General features: G+C 37.4%; 1 protein-coding gene across 1 annotated transcript in view; it reads left to right on the top strand.

The window, feature by feature from the left end:
- Positions 1-23,007, top strand: part of TM9SF3 (transmembrane 9 superfamily member 3) — a 66,314-nt gene that overhangs the window by 34,723 nt on the left and 8,584 nt on the right. The window contains exons 7-14 of the mRNA XM_058671640.1: positions 294-460; positions 2,308-2,402; positions 4,801-4,931; positions 14,309-14,448; positions 18,139-18,207; positions 20,829-20,975; positions 21,452-21,535; positions 21,650-21,726. Of these exons, the coding sequence (XP_058527623.1) occupies positions 294-460; positions 2,308-2,402; positions 4,801-4,931; positions 14,309-14,448; positions 18,139-18,207; positions 20,829-20,975; positions 21,452-21,535; positions 21,650-21,726 (910 nt within the window). The remainder of the gene's footprint in view (positions 1-293; positions 461-2,307; positions 2,403-4,800; positions 4,932-14,308; positions 14,449-18,138; positions 18,208-20,828; positions 20,976-21,451; positions 21,536-21,649; positions 21,727-23,007) is intronic.

The raw sequence follows: 23,007 nt of genomic DNA, 5'->3' as shown, positions 1-23,007 counted from the left end.
ACTGATGCATCTCATTTCTGGCCTCAGTGACCTTTGGCCTCCAGACCTTTTGTTTTTTCATTGTTGGAGATTGATCACACCCAGGAGTTACCTTCCTGAACCTCAACATTAACATCAGTTTAGAAGACAGTAATGGTTTTAAATTGGAGATTTATTTTCTCAGTATTTTGAACTTCTTTAAGTAGCTGTGTATTTGGAGGAGGGTAGTTTATTTGGGGGAAGGTAACTTAACCTACCTGTTATATATCATTTGGTTCTAAATGGTTTTCTTACACCTATGCATTTATATACAGGATAGAGACCTAGGAGATGAATATGGATGGAAACAGGTGCATGGAGATGTTTTTAGACCCTCAAGTCACCCACTGATATTTTCCTCTCTCATTGGTTCTGGATGTCAAATATTTGCTGTATCTCTCATTGTTATTATTGTTGCAATGATAGAAGATTTATATACAGAGTAAGTGCTTATACTTTATTGCTATTTTGTTCTTGAGTGGTTTAAATTATTGGAACCATTTAAACCAGTCACAAATATTTGGTTATTTCAATTATCTTGGAATTTTAATGCAATACATTTCATTATTGCAGACAAATTAAGTAATGAGCAGTACTTTTTTAGCTACAAATGTCCTTTTTCTGTAACATGCTAAAGCGTATGAGCATCTATGAACATTTTGGTTGGTTATAAATGTTATATTCCATGAGCAAAATTAATAAAGATTATTTTTTATCCAGGACTATTGAATAGTTTAAAAAACTTTTTCCTTTTTTTTTTTTTTTTCCAAAAGACTGAGATCTTCCATTCCTTGGTTCACTCCCCAAATGGCTGCATTGGCTGGAGCTAAGTCAATCCAAAGCCAGGAGCCAGGAACCTTTGCCGTTTCCCACACCAGTGCAGTGTCCTAAGGCTTTGATCCATCCTCTACTGCTTTCCCAGGCCATAAGCAGAGAGCTGATAGGTCAGAAGTGGAGCAGCTGGGATGCTGGTGCTTTTAGGCAGAAGCTTAGCCAGTTGAGGCATCATGCCGGCCCCAGCCTTTTTTTTTTTTTTTTTTTTTTTTATGATTTTGAAAATCCAGTTTGATTCTTCATAAGAAGTGTAAGAATTTGGGGGTTATTAAGTTATTAATTCACATTACCTCCAAAACTGAAAGACTCTCTGTAGAAAGTATTATTAATTGTGCTCTTAGGAAAACCAGTTAGGATGTTCAGACTGTTAACTTTGAGATTTGTGGTCTTTTAAATGTAGAAATGACTACTACTTGTATTGTTTGTGTTTAGTTAGCTAAAGAAGTGAAATACTACCATGTTTTTACTGTTATGCACCCACATTAAGAGAAATCGAGTGCAGTTGTTGGAGCAGAGAAGTGCTACCTACTTAAAGGCTACTGAGTTGAAACACAGTTGGCTAACAAGTGTATTATGTGTAATGGGAAGCGATACTGTGATACTGTCATTTATCATTTTAATGTTTCCTTTTACAATTAGATTCTTTAAGAGTATGTTTTCCAGTTTTACTCAGCTGGTGCATTGATATGAATTCCACAGGTATAATTAGAGAAGGAGGGAATTAGAAATTGTTGATCTGGCTTAATTTTTAACTTATACACCTAATATTTTAAAACAGTTTTTAACAGTATAAGGAAAACCAAAAAGGGAAAATATTAGTGTTATACCATTTAAAATAATAGCATTTTATGTAAGTGATCCTACTCTAGCTGGTAAGAATCTTAAGCAGTTGAATCCTGTTATGAAAAGGAATATTTTGGAGGATTATGTCTGTGATGAAAAAGCAAATTAAAAGTATTATCACAAAAATTAAAAGGAAAAACAGGAAGTAAAAGGGAGGGAAGGTGTGTCATATTCTTAGTTGTATCTGTGAGCCACATGAAATCTGTTCTCTTCATATTAGTAAATTTTAAAACAAATTTTTTTAAAAGCAAGGGAATGTTCTAGTTACTTTTCCTAACCAAGTGGATATCTTTTTTCATGTGGTGGGATCAACTTACAGGGTTGTGCAAATGGTTTTAGCATCAGCTCCTAATATTTTTACCAAAGAAATGTGGAATTCGTGTTTAGAATATATTATGAAATTTAACTACGTATTGGAAAATTAAAATCAGCCTTATGTCATCCAAGTATAGTTTTAGCTAGAGAATCTTTTGAGGTCTTGTATTGTCTAGAATGTGATTTTTGTGTGTGTTTCTATTAAATTTATCTTTGAAATTAATGTGAATGTGACGTCTATATGATGTGTTCTTTAAACCTTTGCTTTCAGTTGATCATGTGTGTGGCCTTTTTTAGGAGGGGATCAATGCTCAGTACAGCCATATTTGTCTATGCTGCTACATCTCCAGTGAACGGTTATTTTGGTGGAAGTCTGTATGCTAGACAAGGAGGTAAGTTAGAAATTATCACTGCATTTTCCTGACAGGTGCTATATTTTACAGTGAGGTACTTAGGATTTAAAGTAGATAGTATAGCCATGGTAGAATTCTTTGTTTTCATTTCACATAATCTCCACCAAATCTGTTATGTATTCTTATTTTTAATTCTTGTATTTTATTCCCAAGACTGTGTCTACTTTAAATAGATAATCTCCATTGTCCATTGGAAATTAGCCCTGAGGAACATATAGGAGAGTACATTTAAATTATTAATACTATTGTTCTTAAGGGTGTCTGCCCCCTTATAAGCTATACTCTGTATAAGGTCTACAGCATGTAATCTCACAGCTGAACATAAAGGTGTGTGTAATACTTGTGGGGGAAATTTTTGAATAGCAGAGAGAGAAAAGGAGACAAAATTGTTTATTTCTGTTGAATCTCAGTGTTTATCAAAAGACAGTGCAAGTGTTTCTATTACCTGTATCATAATTTCTTGCCAAGAGCTCTTTACTTTAATCCCCTGGCTCCTGTACAACAGAGGACAAGGAGTGTTAGGGATAATGCGTACATGTTCCAAGGGGGCTGTGCTTGGGCGTTTTCTTTCTGGGATGTCATTCAGGGGTCTTTACGTTTCTTTGTTTCTCTTATAGTATTCTTTGTCAGAAAGGTGTTGTAGATTTCCATCTTTCAGTTTATAAATTAAGATTTGCTGAAAGACTTTAAAATTATATTTACAAAAATGGAGACATCTTAATATGATTTTCCGTAGCCTGTCCAAAGTGGTGTCAGCATTAGATCTTACCTTCTTTTCATGGACTTGTGACCCTTTATTGGAAAGTAGAGTGTAGGATTGTTTTAAACTCATTCAGGTATTATGGTTTACCATTGTTTTTTATTGCTCCTGCCAGACCTTCAGTATAGATAATTTTTTGGATTACCCTAAGAGAACATCATTATGTATTCCTATTAGTGTTCAATCTAAATTCTACCTCCAGAAATGGGAAATGAGTCCTATTATGTAGCATTGCATCCTGAGAAAACAAATATTCTTAAGGTGACTCCTTCAATTTTGACCTGGAAACTCAATGGACTAGTAATTCTAATAGTTTATGACTCCCATAAAAAGTTTCCACAGTAGAAACAGATTTATTTAAAGAGAAAATTTATTTAAACTTGTGCATAGATTTGCTTTTAGTCTTGGTTGTAAGTTAAAAACACCCAACCAAATTTCCATTTACCACATATATGCTGAGAGATTTATAGAGTTTGTGTTTAGCTCTATCAGTGTCAAATCAGGCGAAGCTTTGGGTCTATTAGTAACTGTAATAATTTAATCCAAAGCTTGTGTTCTAAGTTATAGTCCCTGAGGAGGTCTGATCATGCTCTGATAGTCTAAACTGTTCCCTAAGACCAGGTTAAGGTGGTAGAGACCAGCACAGGGAGTCGAGACTTTTCCAGTTGTTTCAGGATTTGAGCTACAGTGAAATTCAAGGTCATTTTATTCTCAGTGTCCTGAATTATGCTCTAGAACCAGTCTGAAGCCAGAAATTAGCTGAAACTGCAATATCTACAAAGGAGTGAGGAGCAGTAGGAGGATAATAGTGAGTGGGAGTGGTTGGGCTATGGACAATACCCAGTGGAATGTGCATAGACTCTGTATGTGAGAAGCAGAAGGAGAAATACAATTGGACAAGGAGTATTTGTGCGTGTGTGTGTGTGTGTGAGCACGTTCATCTGAATTTGAGAAGATAGTGGAAAGTATAGAAAAACAAAGTGCCAGGAAGGAATTGCCAGCATTTTAGTATTGTTTTTCAGATGCTGAATATTAGTTCTTGAGACATAGCTCAAAAAAGAAGTGAAATATAGGAAAAAATTAGACTCAAGGAGTTTTTCTGGATGAAGATTAAGATTTGTGAGACTAGTGTTTAGAATGAACTTCATGATGTTCTTTTAGGAGAAAACAAAAGTTAAAATATTGCTTGTCTTTCTGTAACACTTTGTCCTTGGGTCACTACCATTTAGAATTGTTGTGTTGCATTTTATTCTTCATCAAGTGCAATTCTTTGTGTTTTTGTTCCTAAGCTCTATAAAAATGTTTCCACATTTGCACTTTTATGTTCACATTCCTGTAATGGAAAGATAGCTCCTTGTTGCTATGATGATTAAAAATTTTTACTCTACCAGTTAAAAAATATATGATCACTGTGTAGAGTTTTAGCAATTCTTAGAGATTAAAAAGTGTACATAAAAATTATATTTGTAATTCATAGTTACAAATCTGAAAGTTACTAAGATATCAAATTTCATTTTCTGTGTTAAAATAATTAATTGGATACTTAAAAGTTACGCTTTTAACATCAGTATGTGTCTTTCTCTGTAGCTGTGGTTTTTACCTTCCCTTCTTTTTCAGGAAGGAGGTGGATTAAGCAGATGTTTATTGGCGCGTTCCTTATTCCAGCAATGGTGTGTGGCACTGCCTTCTTCATCAACTTTATAGCCATTTATTACCATGCTTCCAGAGCCATTCCATTTGGAACAATGGTAAGTTGCTTGAATTTTACTTTTACTCTCAAAGAGTGTGAATGTTGTAGTGTGAGACCTACTCTCCATAAGGTAGTTTCAGCCATTAGCTACTGGGTCTTGGAAAATAGGGGGGGAAGGAAATTTAACCACAAACTTTTGGTTAAGTCCAAAGCCATAGCTGCTCTTTTTTTAATTTTCCCTTGATTTTATCAGCTGATAAAATAGAAGTCTGACTTTAAGTATGATGAAAGATTACACTGTAGCTTTTTATCAGAGATGGGAGAAGCTGGTGAATGTTTTAGTGGAAGAATAGTGACACATTAATAAACAACATTCTTTAAGGTGATAGGTAAGTGCAGAAGGAAATGAAGTATTTTTAGAAGCTCATTAAGCATTAGATATGTTGCTATAGATACGAAAATCTTTTTTGCATAGCTTGCCTGTAGTCACCACACTCTGAAATGCTTTGGATGATGATGATGATGATGATGATGATTTTACTGTCACATTCTTGTCAGTTTAGCTGGCTAATTTTTTTTGGAAAGACTTACTTATTTGAAAGGCAGAGTGACAGAGAGAAGGAGAGAGTCTGAGAGATTGCTTTCATTGGCTGATTCACTCTCCCAAAGGCTATCAACAGCTAGAACTAACTAGGCTGAAGTCAGGAGCCAAGAACTCCATCCATGTCTCCAACAAGGATTACAGGAGCCCCAATACTAGTGCTGTTTCTGCTTTCCCAGGCATGTTCTCAGGGAGCAGCCAGAACTAGAACCAGTGCTCTTGTATGGAATGCTGGCATCGTAATCAACATCTTAATTAGCTTTGCCATGATTCCAGTCCCAGGATTCTTTTAATATATTAAACATAAAATGCAGGTATAATGTTCTTAATAGAATTAACTAATTAAGAATATTCTTAATAAAATTAATCCACAGTATCCCAGTTCTTGTTGATACTTCTTTGCTGGAATCAGAATTTTAGGTCTAGATTAGAAAGCACTCTAAAGTATCCTTGTGCAGCTGTATTTACAGAAATATGAGTAATAAGATGCTCCTGCTTTTTAAGAGAGACAAAATAACTTGGTCAAGAATATACAGATAGGGCCTGGTGCAGTGGCCTAGTGACTAAATCCTCACCTTGAACGCGCCAGGATCCCATATGGGTGCCAGTTCTAATCCCAGTAGCTCCACTTCCCATCCAGCTCGCTGCTTGTGGCCTGGGAAAGTAGTCAAGGATGGCCCAAAGCCTTGGGACCCTGCACCCATGTGGGAGACCTGGAGGAAGTTCCAGGCTGCTGACTTCGGATCGGCACAGCACCGGCTATTGTGGTCAGTTGGGAAGTGAATCATCGGACGGAAGATCTTCCTCTCTGTCTCTCCTCCTCTCTGTATATCTGACTTTGTAATAAAAAAATATATAAATCTTAAAAAAAAAAAAAGAGTATACATATAGCTAATGATAGAACTGGAGCCTGCATCTCTTGAGTTTTATTTATTTATTTTTAAAATTTATGTATTTGAAAGAGTTATTGAAAGAGGCTCACTTCCAAAATGGCCAGGGATGAGCCATTCCAAAGCCAAGAGCTTCATCCTGATATCCTATGTGCCCTTGGGACTTTTCTGCTTCTTCAGGCATGATAGCAGGGAGCTGAATTAGAAATGGAGCAGCTAGGACTCTAATCAACACCCATATGGGCTTCTGACATTGTAGTTATTAGCTTCACCTGCTGTGGCACAGTCCAACCCCTGAGTTTTAATCTTGCTTGAGTTTTGTTTCTGGATGTTTGTTATCAAATGGGAAGAGTTTTAAATTTGATAATAGTGAAAATTCTATTTCAAAGTTGCTTTATCTCACTATAATACTGTAATTACCACTTTGTTAATGGAATTTTTAATGTTATTATTCAATGTAATTTTCCTTCTGAGAATTGTTAGAATGTAGTATTAAACTCTGAGCTGAACCAGCGAAAGCTTATAAAACTGATTTTAACGAATAAAAGGTTAATCATAGTGCTTGCTAGGCTTCTGGGGTATCATGTTCTTAATTTGCATCCTAATAAAATATTGCATTCCATTGGCTTCCAGTTTTAATCAGATAGATGATGTGACATGTTTTTCTCCACTTAAAAGTACCAAAACTTGTTTAGAATGTGAAAATTTAAGAACTTAAGGTGAATTTTGACTTAGGTATTCTTCAAGTGTTTTAACCAATTAATTTGTAATTTTAGTTGTTTGAAATGAAGGAAATGGTTGTATATTCTCATAAACTTAGTGGTTCTCAGCCCCAGGCACATAGCATAATGATTTGGAGATTTTAAAACTTAGATTTCCGAGAGCTTTATCCCAAGCCAGATAATGTGTCCTGCTTCATACCCGGTCTGTAGTTTTCACCTGATTCCAATTGCTGGATTCTGGGGTTGGTTCTGTTAGCTGGAAGTTTCTCAGACCATAGGCGTCAGCTACCTGCACAGTCCTGTCCCTGTCAGCTGAATGCCCAAGCTTGGACATCAGTCTTCAGATCCTTCTATGTGCTCTTCCCCACAACTTAGTCTGTCTTCCATTCTTCTGATCTCTTAGGCTTCGAGAGCCCTTTCTGAAGTTCTGTTTTATCAGAGTCTTCCTGACTTAGAACTTAATTTAAATTTAGTGACTAAGCCTTTTCCTTGCCCTGTAGGAGTACTGTAAAAGGAATTTTTCGCACTTGAGGTCTGGAGTCTGGATAGAATACTGTTATTACTACCAAAACTAGTCTAAGATTGAAAGTGGGTTCAGTTTGTCTTTGGACCCCAGCTTCTCTACTAATTACACATAAAACCATTAAATCCTGTAAAGAAACTTATCAGATAGCACTGAATCTTAGAAGCCACTATAAAGAAAAGGGTTTGGTGATACTCTAATGTCCCTGGTTTAAGAACGGTGCCTAAAATCAAGAGACTATTACAGGAAGATGTAAGAAAGTGTGAATTTTGACTAATGACTCTGAAATTGGAGTGTTATTACAGAGCTACTGCAGAGAATAGAAGAGAGTCTACTTGAGTTGATTTTGGAAAGACAAAAGTGCCTTTTAAAGAGTGATGTTAGTGTTAAGCTTAATGTATTGATAAAATATTTTTTCCTGTAGTTTGTGTTTTCTCTGTTCTGTTTAAGAAATCACCAAGCTTTCCCATATGGTGTCTTCTAAACATTTTATAATTTTGGACCTGAAATGTAATGTTATGATTTGTTTTTTGTTAATTTTCAGTAAAGTAAGAGTTAAGGACCAAAGTGTTTGTTATGTTTTGGCTTGTTCAGTTTTCCCAGCACTGGTTTTTTGAAAAGATTATCCATTCTCTAATTTTACATTTTTTGCTCTGTTTCATTGAAAAAATTGTCTTGTTTTTACTGACAGTATCAAACTATCTTGATTATTGTTGTTTTATAAGTTTTACAATCAGTTCTTAAAGTTTTATCTTTTTATATCCTTTTTATTTCTATACAAAGTTTAGAATCAGCCTGTCAATTTATGAAAGAGCCTGGTGTGGTTTTGAATGGCATTGCATCAAGTTTCACGGTGGCTCTTTTGGAAAGAATTGACCTAACAATGTTGAGAGTCTTATGCTATACAATATATTTAGATCAAATTATTTATGTACTGATTTTTCTCAGCAGTATTTTATAGGCTTTAGTGCTATGATTTTTATCTATCTTTTGTTGAGTTTATCTTTGAGTATTTTGTCAATTTTTTCTTCTGTGAGTAATTTTAAATTATGATTATTTCTGGCTTTAAAAAATTGGTTTTGGATATTGATTTTGTATCTTATAATATTATTAAATTTACTTAGTAGTCCTAGTTGCTTTACTCAAGCTTTTTCATTTTATTTTTAAGATTTATTTGAAAGATGGAGTTAAGGAAGAGAGGGAGTGACAGACAGGTCTTTCATTTGCTGGTTCATTTAACTGGACCAGGTAGAAGGCAGGAGCTGCTTCCACTTCTCCCACGTGGGTGCAGGAGCCCAAGCACCTGGGTCATCATCCACTGCTTTCCTACGTGTGTGAGCAGGGTGCTGGAACAGAAGTGAAGCAAAAGACACTTGAATTCGTGCCCATATGAAATTGGTGTCCAAAGCAGCGGCTTAACTGATAACACCAAAACACCAGTCTCATTTACTGACTTTTAAATAAATAGAGATTCTCAAAAGCAGTTTTATTTCTCTTTTCTTCTCTTTGTCTTTCATTTCTTTCTTTCATTTCTTTCTTTTTTTTTTTTCTTTTTTTTTTTTTTTGCCTTATTATATGGGATAAACCTCCATGGTGCAATTTAGAAGTGGTGAGAACAGAAATTCTAGCCTGCTTCCCAGTCTTGTTTAGGAGCATGGTTGGGACATTTAGTCTTCTGGTATTAAGTAAAGTGAATATATAGTGTTTTTATGGATGTTTTTTTATCAGGTTGTTATAATTCCTTTTTACTCGATAGTTCTCTGAGCTTTTCGAATTAGAAACATACTGAATCTTACAAAAGCCTTTCTGTATCTTTTGAGATGACTTGGACTTTTCTAGTTTGATGATATAGTCAGTAGCATTTATTAATTTTCTGTCATTTCTGGATAAACTTAAGTTTGTCAGGATGTATTATCCATTTTATATATTGTTAAATTATATTTGCTAAATTTTTTTACATATGTATTGTAAAAGCTACTAATACATGGTTTTCTTCTGTGGTTTTGGTAGCAGAATAGTGTTTGTTTCAAACATTGAGGTTTTTTTAACTTCCACTAGTGTATTGGAGTAACCAAGAAACAAAATGGCAAGTTGCATATTGAAAATATCTGGGGGTGGGAGGGTGACACAATGGCTCGATTTGCTAATATTCCCCCTATAAGTGCTGGGGATCCCATATAGGTACCAGTTTTTGTGCCACTGCTCCACTTCCCATCCAGATTCCTGCCTGTGGTCTGGGAAAGCAGAGGAAGATAGCCCCAATGCCTTGGGATCCTATACCCACATGGTAGACCCAGAAGAGACTTCTGGCTTCAGATGAGCTCAGCTCTGGCCTTTGTGGCCATGGGGGGAGTGAACCAGTGAATGGAAGACCTTTCTTGGTCTTTGCTCTCTGTAAAATCTGTGTTTCCAATGAAAATAAATCTCACAGGAAAAAAATCTGTATAAAGTAAATAGGCTTTTTGCATGTATTTTTGTTAGAGTTGATAATGCTCTGATTAGTGGGTCCAGTAATAGAAATCCCTGAATAGAGGCTGTTTTTTTTTAAAAATACTTATTTTTATTGGAAAGGTAGATATGCACAGAAAGAGAAAGGAAGAAAGAAATATTCTGTTTGCTGGTTCACTCCCCACATGGCTACAGCAGTCAGAGCTGAGCCGTTCCAAAGCCAGGAGCCTATTCTGGGTCTCCCAAATGTGCGGGAGGTCTCAAGGACTTAAGCCATCCTCCACTGCTTTCCCAGGCCATAAGCAGGAAGCTGGATGGAGAGTGGAGCAACCAGAAAACAAACCAGTACCTATATGGGATGCCAGTGCTATAAGCAGATGTTTAACCTATGCTGTGGCACTGACCCCAAAACTAAATAATTTTAACATAGACAAAAAATAATAAAATACATTAGTTAGCAAAGTAGCAATAGAAATTGAAGAAATGATTAAGCATAGTAGCTGAAGAATGATTTATTTCCTGAGAATCTTTTGCCCTTAAAATGTCCAAAATAACCCATGATTGACTATTTTTCTTCTTTCCATTCCATTCGTACCACAGATCTCATAAAAAGTTAGTTTGGAAGCAGATAGAATAAATAATAGCTACATCTTTGCTGAGATTTGAGAAGAGCTGACAGGTGGTAGGTAGGTCTTTGAGGTAGTAAATACTGAGTGGCAGTGCTCGGTTCTGTGTCCTTGCTGCAGGTAGGAGGGAAGAGACAGCAGCATAGAGTCAATCTTCTCTCTTCCCTTTCTCCTTTGGCCTGTGGTGGCATGGTGACTAAAAGGCATGGAGAAGGTCTTGCAGTTATCTAAATTCTAGGGTTCCTGACTTTTTTTTTAACATCAAATTTTCTATTAATGTTACCTGCTAAATTTCATTTTCAAATGAAATCTTCAGGTGAAGGCTCAATATAGAAAACAGATGTAAGTGTGGTTCTGTGACTAAAAATATGTTTTGCAAGTTCACTGTTTCATCACTCTAAATTTAATGATAGCAATAGAGTTGTGATGACTACAAATCTAATAATAAGGAGTAAGAATAACAGGTCAGTATATCTTCGTCAGTAATGAATTTATTTGGTTATCAGTATTGAGAAATATCCTGACATCACAAGTGAATTAGTTCCATGTGATGTTTTTAACAGCTTGTCTTGTGTTCTTGGAGATTTCTTCAAGTAAATTCTTGACATAAGGGAATTGGTTTCACAATTTGATTACCAAAAATTTCTGACAAGTAGACACACAGTCTTCTTATCACTTGCAGAAACAATCCAAAAAGAACAAGGGAAGATTACCTTTGTTTTTGATGCTTGCTGAGATTGTCACAGGAGCATTAACGGTCTGCTGTGTGTCTTCCAGGCGCCTAGTGCCCTTTCTCCACAGCCACACGCAGCCTGTGATACACAGGCGCTACAGTAACAAGCAGATGTGTGCAGGCTTGGATTGAGACAGGAAGAAGGCCTAACATAGCCTTATGAGTCTTCCTCATCAGTGATGCATTTTCCAGATGTTTGGATATATATGCAGGGAGATAATAGAAAAAAAGATATTCTATGTTTGCATAAAACTGAATAAATTTAGGGTATCTGTATTGTGATAAAATTTGATGTAGAATTCATTTCACTCTACATATTTTTTTTAAAAGATTTATTTTATTTTTATTACAAAGTCAGATATACTGAGAGGAGGAGAGACAGAGAAGAAGTGGAGCTGCTGGGATTAGAACCAGCGGCCACATGGGATCAAGGCGAGGACCTTAGCCACTAGGCCACGCTGCTGAGCCCCACTCTACATATTTTTATTACTGTTAAAAAAATGTTTTATGGGCCTGGCGGCGTGGCCTAGCGGCTAAAGTCCTCGCCTTGAACGCCCCGGGATCCCATATGGGCATTGGTTCTAGTCCTGGCGGCTCCACTTCCCATCCAGTTCCCTGCTTGTGGCCTGGGAAAGCAGTCGAGGACGGCCCAATGCTTTGGGACCCTGCACCCACGTGGGAGACCCGGAAGAGGTTTCTGGCTCCCGGCTTTGGATCGGCACAGCACCGGCTCGTTGCGGCTCACTTGGGGAGTGAATCATCGGACGGAAGATCTTCCTCTCTGTCTCTCCTCCTCTTTCTGTATATCTGACTTTGTAATAAAAATAAATCTTTTAAAAAAAATGTTTTAAAGTTGTCGGGATATTCCAGTCAAATGCCTGAAGAATCACTGAAGCTGCGGAGCAGAACTTTGAGAGCTCCTTGGAACAGTGTGTAAGCCATTCTCTCAGACCGTGTAGTTCCACCTAGGAATGTTTTCTGAGCTCTCTTTCGTCTTTATTTGAAATTAAAGTTCTGATAAATTGCAAAAAATAATAGTTCTTTTTAAATTAAGATTTATTTATTTTCCTTGAAAAGACTAATTTACAGAGAGTAGGAGATAGAAAGATCTGCCATTCATGCGTTTACTCCCCAAGAGGTGGCAATGGCCAAAGATGAGCTGATCTGAAGCCAAGAGCTAGGAGCTTATTCTTGGTTTTCCACATGGATGGAGGGTCCAAGACTTTGGGCCATCTTCCACTGCTTTCCCAGGCCACAAACAGGGATCTGGATGGGAAGTGGAATGGCAGGACATGAACTGGTTCCCATATAGGATTCTGGCACATGCAAGGCAAGGATTTAACCACTAGGCCATCATGCAGAGAGATTCACTTGCTTATTTTGAACAAGTCATAAAGAGAGGAATAGACAGAAAGATCTGTCTGCTGTTTCACTCCTGTGATGGCTGCGATGGTCAGTGCTGGACAGAGCTGGAACCAGGAGCTGTCCCCATGTGGGTGCAGGGCCCCGTGCACCTATGTCCTCTTCCTTTGTTTTTCCCAGGCTGTTAACAGGGAGTTGAATTAGAAGTGGAGCAGCTGGGAACAGAACCAGCACTCATATGGGATGCCTGTGTTGCAGAATGCAGTGTTATCCACTGTAACACAAGGCCAACCCTTGAAGAATTTTCTTAACTCACAGATGTACGAAGGTTTTATCTGGAATGAAGGTGATACTCTCTGGTTTCTTTAGCCACACATGGAGGATATAATGAAGTGAATAATGTTACCTGAAGAGATTGTTTCCTTCTCATGCCATATCCGTGGAGTTTCTCTCATACTTCTTCATTCCTTTCAGCCAGTTTCTTCACAATTAATTTTCATTCAACTTGTCTCACTTTCTGTTGATTGAAACTCAAAAGTGTATAATTGAAAGAGATCTCAAAGATGATTCAGTTCTACTCCATTTTAAGGGTATTTATAGTGAAGTGATCTGAACTAGATGTTGGTCAGAAAAAAAGCTAACGTGTGTCCTTATGTATGCAGGTTTTATAAAGAAAAAAAATGTCACAAAATTGTTTTCCAAATTGACCATGTTTGCTCTGAAATCTATATGGTCTTCTATAAATTTAGACAATGAACCATTGAGCAGAAAAATTTTTTTTCTTATTGACATATGTGTGTGCACATGTAAAATTGCACATATGCACATATATATGCATGTGTGTACATTGTATATGTTGAGATTTGCTTCAGTTATTAGGATTCCAAGGCAATATAGAATAGTGAAGAGAGTAGGCTTTGAAATGGTAGAGAGAGTAAGCTTAGTAGGTATATCTAAGCTGAGATTTTAATCTGGTGCCTATTAGCTATAAAATCATGAGAACTTACTTTAGCCTCTGTGCACTTCATTTTCTTTATCTATAAAATAAGGAAATAATGTGTAAGTTCCCTGCATATATTAGCATCTCAATAAATTATAGTTGAGTAAAAAATTCACAAGTTGGTTATAATGATGAAGGATAAAGGGAGCTTCAGATGGCTAATGGAAAATACATGTTATCTTTTAATCCATTTCCATGAAGTTTTGAAGTGCCTTTATTTATTCAAAGCATGAGAGCTTGAAGTGAAAACAAAAAAGGGAGAAAAAGACTATAGCAAATGGTATGGAACAGAATAACTTGAGTAGCTGATAGCAGAGAGATCAACTTGTATTTAGGTCATTTCTAATACTAATACTTTAAAGCACATTCTTTTCTTATTTTCATCAGTGTATATCTTGTATAATTTTAGCCCATAATAAACATTTTCTTTTGTGATTAAATTGTCTTTAAATTTGTAAGTGTCTCCTTTATTTGTTTTTATTAGTGTTGCTGTTTTCTGAGTAATCACACACATTTTATTTAATTTACAGGTGGCCGTTTGTTGCATCTGTTTTTTTGTTATTCTTCCTCTAAATCTTGTTGGTACAATACTTGGCCGAAATCTGTCAGGTCAGCCCAACTTTCCTTGTCGTGTCAATGCTGTGCCTCGTCCTATACCGGAGAAAAAATGGTAAAGAGAATGCTAAATCTAATGCAATGATTTTTTACAATATATAAGTTATTAAATTGTTTTAGGTATGTAGCTGTAGAATTGACATGTTTTTCTGTGATGGTACTCTTTGGGCCTTGGAACTTGGTGATTTAAATTTTACCCTACCGTGTTTGGAATCATAATAAATTGCATTCTTGTCTCACTCTGAATCAGTGCTATTTACAGATAGAGATAAATCAGATATTCTGATAATACACTAATATGTGGAAATGAGTGGGAACTAGAACAGTTTATAAGCCTACAGATCAAAATTGATCTGGTACCTGTTGCAAATGAAGTTTTGTTAGAATACAGCCACGTCCATTTGTTCATGTATCAAATACGGCTGCTTTTACAGAATTGGTGTGTCAGTAGTTACGGCAGAGACCATATCACCTGCAAAACTTGGTGTGTATATACTGTCTGAACCTTTATAGAAATAGTTTGCTAATCTCTAACTTGCAGTTTCATTTTTCTTTCCTAATACTAGATTATTCTAAATATGCAGGCTGTATACATTATTTAGAATATTTTATTTATGTTTGTATACATCCTGCCAGTTGAGAGATAAATTAGGATTGAGACAATTGCAATTTGCTAATTGTATATATTTTTACCCTGGGATAGGAAAATGTAGAATCTCTAAAACACACTTACCTGTCACACTGCTTACAGATAATATGTTCTTGTATACCTCCTATGATTTAAGATTAATCTCTATTTAACAGCTATGACAGTAGTATAAAATAGTTTACAGTTATTTAGCCAGTTAGCTTTGAAATCATGATTTCTGCCATATCTTTAATTTGAGCTGATATATATATTTTGAAAAATACTTCTTTCCTAGTTTTTGTAATAAGCACATTTGAACAAAATTAATTCATAGTATATATACCTTTGCCTCTTTTTTAAAAATTAATTACTTATTTTGAAAGAGTTGTAGAGAGTAAGACAGAGAAGGATCTTCATCCCCTTGGTCACTTCCCTATTGGCTGCAACAACCAGCACTGAGTCAGGCTGGAGCCAGGAGCTTCATCCAGGTCTCCCTCACGAATGACAGAGGCCCCAAAACTTGGGCCCTCCTCCAGTACTTTTTCCAGACCATTGTCCGGGACCTAGATCAGAAGTGGAGCAGCTTGGGCCCAAACTGGCATTTAGATGCTAGCATTGCAGATGGTAGTTTTTTTCTGCTAAGCCGCAATGCCAGCTCCTATGTTTTGCCTCTTAAAATTAGTTGAGGCAACCAGCACGGTGCCTTAGAATAAGGTTAATCCTGTGCCTGCAGCACCAGCATCCCATATGAGTGCGGGTTAAAGTTCCGGAGGCTCCGCTTCTGATCAGCTCCCTGCTTGTGGCCTGGGAAAGCAGTGGAGGACGGCCCAAAGTCTTGGGTCCCTGCACCCACATTAAAGACCTGGAAGAACCTCCTGGCTTCAGATCAGCCCAGCTCACGCCATTGTGACCATTGTGACCATTGTGACCGTTTGATAAGTTAACCAGCAGATACGATATATCTCTCTCTGTAACTCTGACTTTCCAAAAAGAATAAATAAATCTTTAAAATAAAATTAGAAAGTTGAATATTGTTGTGCTTCTGCTTTAATTGCCTAGATTTTAATAGCAAATACAGAACAGTCTTGCTGTATGTTTGTTACATACTTGCATCTCATAAGAATAGCTGTGCAGCAGCGCATACAGATTACTAACAAAGAATTTGTGTTGAAAAGCCTCTGTCCCTACGTATTTTACCACATTATAAATACGAATGTAACTTACTTTCAAGTACTTACACAAACAGGTTCTGACTGTTCTCTTTTCTAGACATGGACACATACATGCATTTCTAGAAACAAACTGAATAAAACAGTTCCTGTAGTTTAGAGGAGAGAGAGTGATTTGATTTCATCTTAGGGCTTTGCCATGTTCTCTCTACACTGGGGCTAATAAAAAATTTTGTTATGAAGTTTTCTTAAGTAAAAAAAAAATCAATATTAAATTGTTAGGGCCCATTGTTAAGCTGATGTTCAGGACCATCAAGGATAGGACTAAACAGCATTGAGATATGGGGAAACTCATGACTATCTGCTTTTTAAAAAAATGTCACCATATGGGAAATAAAATCTGACTCGTATATCTTGCTGTCAGTGGGAATGCCAGCTTAGGCAGATTGCTTTTACCCTCTGGGTCATGACTTCTTGTAAAATGAGGGAAGGCTACTAGATTATTTTGTCAGCTCTCAAAATAATTTTTTTGTTAATTTTCTTCTCCGTTTTTCGGTTGTTTCCAAGTGTATTAACTTAGTATATTTCCTGTGCTAGATACTGGAATAGACAGTGGGAACACCTGGAAGAGCTTCTGCCTGCTTGGGTTTGTAGTCTGGAGAGATTAGCTGTGTCTGTAACTGAACAGTTAAAGTGTAGTGTTGTATGTGTTGTGATGAAGTCAGAGGCAATGGGAAAAGGGGGGAAGAGCCTTTCTCTTCCTTGGAGACTCAAGAAGGACTTTAAAGAGGACATTTGAGCCAGTACTTTAAATTTTTTATTTGTTTTCTTTGAATGGCAGAGAGAGAGAGAGAGAAATCTCCCATGACCACTCCACCTTGCTATAAAATTCAAGCTTGCTGCACCTTTCCCATGGCTCTAGCTGTGAAAGGCTGCGCTAAAAAACTCCTGGCAGAATCTTTAGATGAACATCTGTAGATTAGTTATGGCCAGAAATCTCTTCCTGTGCTGCTGGGAGGGCCCATCCTTGTCCCTTCAGTCTGGGAGGCCCCACTCCAATCTAGCCAGCATGAGCAAGGTGTTTGCATCTGGCAGGCATGGTAAGAGCTCCCAAAGCCAAGTGAAACAGCTATCTGAGATACCTGATTATCTGGGAGGATCACTCTCCCAATTCATTATTTTTGCCCATTTAGGAGCAATGTGAGAAGCAGAGTCCACAAGGGCTCCTCTGAATCAGGGCCTCTCGCGAGCTAAGGGGCAGCGGAGACACCTGGGTTTCTTCTTAAACTGTGGGTTCTGGGTGAGGGGCTAGAAGGGACCAAGAGTCTGCATTTCTTGTTTCTTTTAATTTGTATCTTATTTATTTGGTAAACAGAAATCTTTATCTGCTGATTTGCTCCTCAAAAACCTGTAACTACCTGGGCTGAGCCAGACCAAAGTCAGGAACCAGGAACTCAAGCTGAGTCTTTCATGTGGGTGGCGGGAAACCCAAGTACTTGAATCTTTGCTAACTGCCTTCCAAGGTGTTTAGTAGGAGGAAGGTAGAAGCAAAGAGAGAACTGGTACTGTATCTAGGCACTCTGTTATGGAGTGCCTGGATCCCAAGTGGAGTCTGAACTTTTATGCCAAGTGGCTGAGCCTTCTTTTGATTTTCTGTTAGTAAATGCTTATAGAGTCTTTCTGGAGTTCTGCCAGTGGCGGTTAATTACTGTTCCCTGAATATTTAACCTTTAATGCTGGGAGGAGTGCTGATGATAACCTGTGGCAATTGGAAGTCCCACCTGTGCATTTTGCCACTTTGAATTTTGGTTTTCATTTTACTGGTTGTTTTCTGTTCTTTAGGCATAATGTTTTTAAAGTATTAAGCATCTGCTTTCTATTACCAAGATTTATATGGTATAATAAGAAAGTCATATTAAAAGTTTACTGTAATTTCTGTCTTTTCTAGGTTCATGGAGCCTGCAGTTATTGTTTGCTTGGGAGGAATTTTGCCTTTTGGCTCAATCTTTATTGAAATGTAAGTTTTTACAGTATGCTCATTGATGTTTAGGGAATGTGATTATGATAAGAGAATTTACAAAACTTTGGAATCAAAGCATACATGCTTGAAAATGTCTGACCAGCCTTTGTAAGAAATATTTTTGTAACAAATTTGTAAGAAATGTCTGGTTTTTATTGTACATTTAGTGTTTCTGAGGTCCAGGGAACCTGGTAACATTATATGCTAGTTAATCTAGACCTTGAAATTTTTTGATGCCTAATAACTTCAAGACTTCTTCCTCAGAGGGCTGCAGGAGTTCTGGGAACTATGTGTGTATTTGAGAATGGGAGGCCTGCCACCTGTGCCCACTTACTATTTCATATCTGTATCCTACAGCAAAATATAAGGTTTTCTTTTCTCAGCTCTTATTCCTTGTCGTTTTCAATGTTCCCTGGTCGGAATGCTTGGCTGTTTAGGCGGGACAGCTCTTTGTATAAACTGTCTGAGGTTCTACTTTCATACTCCCTGGTTCTTGGCTGTCATGTGGCCCATCATTGTGGCAACTCAGAATATCCTTAATGCTTCCAGATGCTGCACTGCTGGGTATGGTGAAGCCTGCTTAACAGACATGATTGAATTTGGTAGCTAGTTAATTGAAACAGTTGGTCATGTAAGCAATTTATTTTAAAAAAGGTAAATAACATCTTATTTTTCAGCAACTTAACGCACATCTGCTGTCCTTCACTGATTTTTTTTTTAAATGTACAGTCAAAGATCTAATCATTGATTTGTGTCTACTCATTCAAGTTTCTGCCATTTTTCCTTTGATATTTGTTACACTGCTTTAGTGATTCTAAGTCTTTTAAAAGTGGAACAAGAACATAAAGGTCTGTGTGAAGAATTTAAAGTGCAGACTCCTGGACTTGTACATTGGTCCCTCAATTTGATAGCCGTGTCAACACTCAACTTACTGACTCTTTGCAAAGCATTCTATTTTCTATGCCTGGAGCACTATTCTAGACTCCTAACCCCAAGCCTCTTTCATATTTCATTCTTCTCAGTAATTTCTACTCAGTCCAACCAAGATGCCCCTCATATGTGCATTGGTATATAACCTACACCACAGGGTGTTATGATTGTCACTTTACTGGTGTTTCACCACCCACCAGTACCCTCCATTGGCTGCATTAGCTCTTCTTACTGCTCTCCTGAAACGTGTTGGGGTCTCTGTGTATTTGTTGAAAAAGTAAATAATAAATAAATGGTCTAACAAACAGGAGAAATAACTTGTAATGTCCTACAGTGCAGCAGAATGTCAGCTATGGTTGACAATATTCAATATTTTAAAAGAACTGGTAGGTAAGATTTTGATGTTTCTAACACAGTGAAATCAAGTGGTGCATTTGTCATTTACCTTGATTGGTTACGTGTATCAGAGCATCACACTGTATATATGCAACTATTATATGTCACTTAAAAATGTATACATATGGGACGAGCATTGTGGCCTAGTGGCTCAAGTCCTCGCCTTGAATGCGCTGGGATCTCATGTGGGCTCTGATTCTAATCCTGACAGCTTCACTTCCTGTCTAGCTCCCTGCTTGTGGCCTGGAAAAGTAGTCAAGGACGGCCCAGGGCCTTGGGACCCTGCACCCACGTAAGAGACCTGGAGGAAGTTCCTGGCTCCTGGCTTCGGATCGGCACAGCACTGGCTATTGTAGTCACTTGAGGAGTGAATCCTTGGACAGAATATCTTCCTCTGTCTCTCTTCCTCTCTGTATATCTGACTTTGCAATAAAAATAAATAAATCGTAAAATATATATAAACACACACACATTGAAACAAATCTTGGGACCAGCACCATGGTTTAATTGGCTGAGCCTTCTTTACCTGTAGTGCCAGCATCCCATATGGGAACAAGTTGTGTCCTGGTTGCTCCTCTTCTGATTCAACCCCCTGCATATGGCCTGGGAAAGCAGAGGGTGGCTCGACTGCTTGGTTCATGTGGAAGACTATGAGGAAGTTCCTGGCTCCCAGTTTTGAATCAGCTTGAATTTTGGCCTTTGTGGTTGTTGGGGAGTGAACCAGCACATGGAAGACCACTTTTTTATCCTTCAAATAACAATAAAGTAAATCTTTAAAAAAAAAAAAAAAAGTAATGTCCTTTCCCTCTTGCCTTTCAAAGATGGTGTGCTGCTGTAGGCATTCTTTTTCTTATTTTTCCTAATGTTATGCATTATTATTTTCTCAAATTTTATTTTCCTGTCTAATGGAACATTTGTAAGCTATAACATGTTTTGCTTCACTGGTGATGTATCTTCCTCCCTCCCCCCCAAAAAAGGAAAAAGGCGGGGGGAGTTGGTTCTATTTTATAAATGTTTAGCTATTTGTTTTTCTTTTTCAGTATTTCACATCTTTAAACTTTTAATCTAAATTTGTTTAGAACTGAATGCCATATTGATGGTCTATTTTGAAACATTATCCTCAAAATATTTTTGAGGGAATTCTTCCAGATTTAATAGATGAGAAGGGGCAAGGGAAACATGGAAGTTACTTCAAGTGCAACCAAAATGAGAATCAAAGTACAGGCTTAGGAAGAACAGCTTCAGCTTCAAGAATAAATTCAGAAACCTATGTTTGCTCCTGTTTTCTTCAGGTATTTCATCTTCACATCTTTCTGGGCGTATAAGATCTATTACGTCTACGGCTTCATGATGCTGGTGCTGGTCATCCTGTGCATTGTGACTGTCTGTGTGACCATTGTGTGCACATACTTCCTGCTCAATGCAGAGGACTATCGGTGGTAAGTGGTTCTCAGAAGAACCTCTGGGTACTGCATTTTAAAATAAGGTTTCCCCTTTATCACCCAGGGTGAAACATTTGTATAGAAATTTGGCTGCTTAAGATAATATAAGAGAATTTTTTTCAAATTGTAAAAATACGATTTTAGAGGAAAAATGCTCTCTTTCTTCTTCCCCCTTACTAACAGGGAATGTAGTGTTAGAAATAGTTATGACAAGGTATCTCTTCATTTCAGACTCAGATTTGGAAAAGGAAACGCTTAATAAGGTTACTTATAGTAGGGAATAAGACAGTATTCAGAATCTTTCCCTCCAATTCTTAGGATCTCTTCTTTGTGATATGTTTAATGACTTTGTAGATGCAGTTGTTTTTAAACAAGCAGAATTTTATTAAAAGATGTTGTTATAAAGTGATTTTCTTTACAGTCTTTGCCTCTGTGCCCTTCACTCACGAGCTATCCCTCCCCCCATCCCGCAGGCAATGGACAAGCTTTCTGTCTGCTGCGTCAACTGCCATCTATGTTTACATGTATTCCTTTTACTACTATTTTTTCAAAACAAAGTAAGTGGACACATTTTTTATTAAAAAACTAAATTTGTCCTTTAAATATGCAAGTATAAAGCCTGTGTTGAAAGTAAAATGTATATTATATATGGTTATTTTGTTTTCTTTCAGGATGTATGGCTTATTTCAAACATCATTTTACTTTGGATATATGGCAGTATTTAGCACAGCATTGGGGATAATGTGTGGTAAGTTCTGACATTCTGAGTAAATCCCTTGAGTGTCTCAGAATTAGAAAAATACAGTAATTCGAAATTAGGAAATCCCATTCTGTTGTTTACAAACATCAAAAAAGCCGCATGAGTTTGATTTCAGTCCTTTTTCACTCTCTTACCTCTTTTCTATTTTTTTCAGAATGCTAATAGTTCTATGTAGTTTAGAATTAATTCCATACTACAATTAGTGTCTCATTTATGTTGAGAACTGGAATCTTTTAAACTTAGTTTTATTGGAAAAATCATGATGTAGGTAGATAGGTTAAGGTTTTGTCTGAGTACTTCCCGTGTGAAAGTTTCTGCCTCTTCATAGAGGTATGGGTGACCAGGAAACAGCACAGTTTACTAGCTATGAGTGCATCTTGGGCTGCCTATATACTGGGCTTCAGTTCTGACCTTGGGTCTTTGATCCAGTTTCCCAAGCCTTGCAAACCTGTGTAAAATGAGGATAGTGCCACTATTTCGCGAGTATTATCAAGCTCCAGAAAGGGAAGAAGCAATTGCTGCTGCCATCCAGTGGAGTCTGTAGCATCTGTGAAACAAGTTCAGAAGGAACCCTTGGAAACAGCACAGTGAAAGGAAAGGGAAGGGCCTGAGTCAGAGTGGCCTCAAGACTGGATTAGATCTTCCCACTGCCGTTCACTTGTTTCAGCTGAGGAAGTCATTCTTTAGGTCTCATTCTCACCTGTCGTATGGGCATGTCTTTCAAAGGATAGAGAGTTAAGGTGGTGGTAAGGGAAAGCCAGTTACTTGAGAGAGAGCTGTGGTGTGGTATGAGAAGGCCTGGCACTTAGTAGCCATGTTAGGGTACCTTTCTTCCTCAATTTTACTGTTTGGCAAAATAGAAGTAAAACCTACCTTGCAGAAGTGTGAGGAGCATTCTTGACTGAATATGAGTAAGCATCAAATCAGTGGGGCCTCTGCCAACATCTATGAGGGTCAAAGTCTTGGACTTCCTCCTGCTCCTGGGTGGTGGCTTTGTCCTGTTCAGCCCCCATGAATTTCTGCACCTGCACATTTTACCTCAGCACAACATTTTAGGAAACCCTTACAAATATATTTTTGCCCTTCTGCTGCTTTATTCAGGAAATAAGACTGATTTAGTTACATCCTAGCGATGATATGTGGTATAGGGACTAATCACTGTGATATTATTTCCAGATAGTACATAATGCAGGCCCTCTTCCCTGCTATTAACTGTCTCTCCTTCCCCTCATTTATTTATGATAGTTCTGCTTTTAGTGGTAGGGTGCG

The sequence above is a fragment of the Ochotona princeps genome, chromosome 13 (genome assembly GCF_030435755.1).
Source record: "Ochotona princeps isolate mOchPri1 chromosome 13, mOchPri1.hap1, whole genome shotgun sequence".
In the NCBI taxonomy this organism is placed as follows: Eukaryota; Metazoa; Chordata; class Mammalia; order Lagomorpha; family Ochotonidae; genus Ochotona; species Ochotona princeps.
Note: the sequence above shows the minus strand (reverse complement) of the source record. Positions and strands in the feature narration are given on the sequence as shown.